At 42.4% G+C, this 6,000-nt stretch overlaps 1 protein-coding gene and 1 non-coding gene across 6 annotated transcripts in view; both read right to left on the bottom strand.

Annotated features, from left to right (window-relative positions):
* Window positions 1–5,527, bottom strand: part of LEMD1 (LEM domain containing 1) — a 201,257-nt gene extending 195,730 nt beyond the window's left edge. For all 5 annotated transcript variants that reach the window (XM_089686357.1, XM_089686358.1, XM_089686356.1 and 2 more), the window contains exon 1: window positions 5,372–5,527. In XM_089686357.1, coding sequence (XP_089542483.1) covers window positions 5,372–5,414 — 43 coding nt within the window. In that variant the 5' untranslated portion in view covers window positions 5,415–5,527. The remainder of the gene's footprint in view (window positions 1–5,371) is intronic.
* On the bottom strand, window positions 5,116–5,187 carry TRNAW-CCA (transfer RNA tryptophan (anticodon CCA)). Its single transcript has one exon. It is a non-coding gene; the product is annotated as a tRNA-Trp (tRNA).
* Window positions 5,528–6,000: the final 473 nt, after the last annotated feature.

Below are 6,000 nucleotides of genomic sequence, written 5' to 3' on the forward strand. Positions count from 1 at the left end.
GTTGACAGATCGACAATAAGGAAAACATTAAACAAGAATGGAGTACATGGGAGGACACCACGGAGGAAGCCATTGCTGTCCAAAAAGAATATTGCAGCACGTTTGAAGTTTGCAAAAGAGCACCTGGATGTTCCACAGCACTACTGGCAAAATATACTGTGGACAGATGAAACCAAGATTGAGTTGTTTGGGAAGAACACACAACAATATGTGTGGAGAAAAAAAAGGCACAGCACACCAACATCAAAACCTTATCCCCACTGTAAAACATGGCGGAGGGAGCATCATGGTTTGGGGCTGCTTTGCTGCCTCAGGGCCTGGACGGATCGTTGTCATTGATGGGAAAATGAATTCCAGAGTTTATCAAGACATTTTGCAGGAAAACGTACGACCATCTGTCCGCCAACTGAAGCTCCGCAGAGGATGGGTGATGCAACAGGACAATGACCCAAAGCATACAAGTAATTCAACAAAACAATGGCTGCAACAGCACAGAATACGCTTCTGGAGTGGCCCAGTCAGAGTCCTGACCTCAACCCGATTGAAATGCTGTGGCATGACCTTAAGAGAGCGATTCACACCAGACATCCCAAGAATATTGCTACACTAAAACAGTTTTGTGAAGAGGAGTGGTCCAAAATTACTCCAGGTCTGATCTGCAACTACAGGAAACGTTTGGTTGAGGTTATTGCTGCCAAAGGAGGGTCAACCAGTTATTAAGTCCAAAGGTTCACATACTTTTTCCTCCCTGCACTGAGAATGTTTACATGTTATGGGCAATTAAACCATGGAAACATCTAATGTTTGTGTAGTATTATGTTCAGCAGACTGTGTTCTTCTATTGTTGTGACTTAGATGACGTTCAGAGCACATTTTATGCCCAATTCATGCAAAACTCCACGTAATCCCAAGGGGTTCACATACTTTTTCTTGCAACTGTATGTAGAAGCCGATGTCTCCTGAGACATGTAACATTCCAGTGAGCTTCTGTGGCAGAGTTCCACATCGCCAAAGCAAGAATGCAGGCAAGGGTGGTATGTAAAAGTAAAAAAAGTAAAAAAAGCAAATAAATAAATACAAATCCTGGCTTTTGCAAACTGTGGATGGTGGAGGAATATGAAGGGACAACTTTTTTCTTTTGAGTGAAGGTTCCTTTTAACACAAAACGTGATGCCACACACATGACAAAAATTTGCATAATTTTTCTAACAGGCAGTAGTGCATTATCACGCATAGCATGTTTTAGAGCTGTGTTGTTTTAGTGTGTTGGGATACCATTCAAAATGTAATGCACTACAATGTGTATTACAGTAATGTGTGCACAGTAAAGTGTGTGTCAAAGCCAAGGATTAATGTACATGGACATTTATAGGCATTTTTTTATGCCTAGTGTAAATAACCCTGTGCTCGGGGAGCCGCAGTTGCTGCATACAATCTGCCATATAAGGCTTGGTTCACACTGTCACGGATGGCTGTGGGTGCGGGAATCACAGCGATTCCTGTACCCGCAACCTCCCGCAGTCAAAACGTGATGTTGGTTAAAAAGTACGGAACTGCCATTCATTCTTAATGGCACCCACCCACGCATCTCAAACCACAGGGCATTTGCAGGTGTGGGAACCGTAAAAGCACCATGCAATTTCCTGACCACTGTGCTTCCAAAATGATGCAAGCACCTTTTCTCTGTGGGAAACGCAGGCATGGCAGCCCATTCAAATGAATGAGCTGCCATGCCCATGCAAGCACAGACCGCAAACACAAATAGTGTGAACCAGGCCTTAAAGAATGACTGTACGTGACCTTACTCTTGTAAAAACTGATTCTTTGCATCTGCACTTACTCAAAATACCCACATGCACAACCTTCATGTTTGAGAAATACATTGTATGTGCATGCACAGCTAAATGCCAATGCTCAGAAGCATTGAGTACAGCCACATACAGTCATTCACTTGTATGGTAGGCTATATGTGGCACCCAAGGCACTGGAAAGCACCAGGAAATGTACACTAGGTACATAAAATGCCTACAAACATCCACATGCATGAACTCTAAGGCTGGGTTCACACTATATGCAGGTGCAGGACTGCATGTAATCACAGGCTTTCCCGGACCCACATCAAAAATATGCTGCTGTTAGTAGACACACGGGGGTGCCATTAGTTCTTAACAGCAGCCTCACACACTGAAAACCACAGCGAGTTTTCCCATACTGGGAACCACATAGCACTATGCATTTTCCTGGCAGCTGCAATTTTGGAAAAGGTCCAGGGACTGACATAGTGTTAAACAATCTAAAACTGCAAGATGACAAGTGACTGCTCAATTTTCTAACTAAAACACTTCATACACCCCAGTAGTGGAACTTCACTCTGTCAATCAACATTGACTATTTTGAATCCTTATGCTGCTAGTATTAGTAAATAGATAGGAAGGTATATCATATTTACTTGTTATAACTTTTCTTCAGTTACCTCCTAGTTTCCAAGCCTAAGCAAATGATGTCTTACATCCCTGGAGTCTTCAGGCGGGGAGGATGGGTTTTCTAACCTAAGCACACCCTCCTGCCTACATGCTTGAGTTAAAGCGATTCTAAAGGTTCATTGTTTTTTTTTAAGCAAAATAACAAACATGTCTATGCTTACCTGCTATGTGCAGTGTGGCACAGAGCAGCCTGGATCCTCCTCTTCTCATGTCCCCTGCAGGCTCTCCCGGCTCCTCCTGTCTGTTGGGTGCCCCCACAGCAAGCAGCTTGTTATGGGGGCACCCACTGCTCCGTGTGTCCATTCATAAACGGAGCAGCAGCTTGGTCCCACCCCCTCTCTCCTCATTGGCTGACTGGCTGTGATTGACAGCAGCAGGAGCCAATGGCTCTCGCTTGCTGTCTCTGCCGATGAGGAGGCAGAGACCTAGGACAGCCGAAACTGTTGTGCACATTGCTGAACCGCGATGAGGCTCAGGTAAGTATTAAGGGGGCTGGGGGCACTGCTGTACACAGAAGGTTTTTTACCTTCATGCATACAATGCATGAAGGTAAAAAACCTCGAGCCTTTATAACCACTTTAAAGGAAGATAGGACTCCAAGAAGTAAATGCTATATGAATCATCTGCCCTTACTCAAGATGGCCACAGCCAAATTGCTGAACAAAATAAAGCATGGAGACATGGATGGATGGGTTTGCTGGTTTGCTTTGAATGTTAAAAATGAATGAAACTGAGGTTTTGCTTTGTGGTGTTCAGATACAGTGTAGTTCTGCTTTAACAGCTTCTTGAACCGTCCATCCGCAATTTACTGCGGCCGGGTGCCATCTACAGGCAAAGCGTCATACCCGTAAGTCGCTCTGGCTGTACTAACACAGGGGGGCAAGCCGCACTCCCCCACACAACTGCTGTGTTTGGCAGACACAGCAGAATGAAGATCCTGGTGAATGGGACCCGGTGATCATGTGATCACTATGCGATCACATGATCACAATGTAAGCAAAGCTGTTATGAATCAAGCTCATTCATAACAATTCTGCTTCTCCTCCGAGTGAGCTGTGATTGTCCCACAGCTGGCACATGATACATGGGGCCAATCACAGCACCCTGTACCATGTGACCAGCTCCAGCCAATCAAAGATCACTATCTTGAGCTGCCAAAAACCTAACTCATTCATGACAGTTCATGAATGAGTTAGGTTCATGACAGCAAGCTTTACATTGCAAGAGAAATTATATTTCTCCTGCAAAGAAAAGGGTAAAAATAAAAAAAATCCCTGATCACCCCCCCCACACACACACACACACAAATAGTACAATGTTACTATGGCAACATTGTATTATTCTGATAAAAGTATTACATTTTTTTTAAGGTTTCTTGTTTTGAACTACTTGCCAACCACTTGCCCGCATTTGCGGGTGAGCAGCAGCTCTTGGCAAATTTATTTTTTGTTTTCTTTTTCAAAACCCTGTGACAAACATGATATCTGTAAAATACTCAACATGCCTCTTATCAAATTCCTTGGGTGTCTACTTTCCAAAAAGGGGTCATTTGTAGGGGTGTTTGTACTATCCTGGCATTTTAGGGCCGCCAAAACTGTGATAGGTAGTGGGGAAGTGATATGAGGAAATATGCCCTTTGCAAGCCTGAAGTGGTCATTGGATTTTGGGGGCCTATATGTAGCTAGGCTGCCAAAAAGTCTCTCACATGTGGTATCCCCATACTCGGGGGAGAAGTAGAAGACTGTGTTTTGGGGTGTTATTCCACATATACCCATGGCATGCATGAGCAATATATCATTAAAGTGACAACTTTGTGTAAAAAAAAAAAATTGTAATTTTAAAAAAATTTGTGGCAAAAAATAAAATGTTCCATGGACTCAACATGACTCTCTGCAAAATCTTTGGGGTGTCTACTTTCCATAAAGGGGTCATTTGGAGGGGGGGTTGTACTGCTCTGACAAGAAATGTGATAGACAGTCAGAAAGTAAAAGCTACGTAAATTCCAATACATATACCATAGTTTGTAGATGCTATAACTTTCACACAAACCAATTAATATACATGTACTGAGATTTTTTTTTACCAAAGACATGTAGCAGAATACATTTTGGCCTAAAGTTATGACTAACTTTGAGTTTATTGGATATTTTTTATAAACAAAAGTGAAAAATATTGTTTTTTTTTTTTTTTAAACATTTCGGTCTTTTTTTGTTTATAGCGCAAAAAGTAAAAAACAAAGAGGTGATCAAATACCACCAAAAGAAAGCTCTATTTGTGTAAAAAAATAGGACGTACATTTCGTTTGGTTACAGCATTGCACGACCGCGCAATTACCAGTTGAAATAGCGCAGTACCGAACAGCAATAAAAGGCCTGGTCATGAAGGGGGGTAAATCCTCTGGAAGCAAGTGGTTATAGATTACTGAAAACACTAGTTGGAAGCTGCCAGTAGATGGCAGTCTTACCCTACCCTGAACTCTATATAGTATAGTAGAGTCTCCTAAATTAAAATGACTAGTGTAAAGTTTGGCATGTCGGCTAGTAAATGTATGATGTTACATTACACAACAGATAGTCACAGGCACAAATAGCATTTATTTTTAACAAAAAAAAAGGACAAAATCAAAACTACTTGACCCCGACGTGATTCGAACACGCAGCCTTCTGATCTGGAGTCAGACGCGCTACCGTTGCGCCACGAGGTCTGTACTCACTATATATCTGTAGGCCTTCATGACTCTGCTGCACAATTTACCTCAACGACGTTTCTAAAAATTTTAGTCCATTGCTATGTATTTCCCATAGTGACATTTTGCGATTATTTTTCATTCATATTAACCACCACAAAAGATCATCTCCGCAAAAGTAAAAAAAACCCCATCCCATTACCTGGAGCTCCTGCCGCAACTTTCACAAGATACCCTTCTGCCATGCTTTGAAACTTCACGGTGTCCAAACTACCTGCGAACCCGTAACTAGTGAAGAACGGATACAATGCGCGCTCACGCCGCTACAATTATTTCTACGCATGTGCACAAGCTGCTACTGCGCGCTCCCGAGTCCAAGATGCCTGTAAAGTGCCGCGAGAGAATCACCGGTGACGTCAGTATAAGACGTTGTTAGTGGATTCAGAATGGCGGATTCCCAGCTAGGAATGAGTGCGCAGGAGCCCCTTGTCACTAAGTTTAGGACCTTGTTTGTAATAAATAGCGTGTTCTTATACCAGGTTTTGAAGAAAGTTAATGTGTACAATCAAGCTCTATGACAAACTATTGAATAAAGAGAGTACTTAAATATTTTTATACTAAAACCTCATACGTTTGCATTGATCCATTTCTTTTTTTTTTTTTGCGCTTTAGGCTTTGTTTACTCAGGAGCTGTAAAAATTGGCGGTTAAGTCACGATTTTGCCACCCCCTAACCACCACAAGTTAACAATGGCTTGCAGTCATGTTAGTACACATCTCTGCGCTGTGGTGAACATGATACAGCCTGTTGCATTTGGCAAGTGGAACTGTT

This window comes from Staurois parvus, unplaced genomic scaffold (assembly GCF_062004578.1).
Source record: "Staurois parvus isolate SC_StPar_1 unplaced genomic scaffold, SC_StPar_1.0 ptg000395l, whole genome shotgun sequence".
Classification (NCBI taxonomy): domain Eukaryota; kingdom Metazoa; phylum Chordata; class Amphibia; order Anura; family Ranidae; genus Staurois; species Staurois parvus.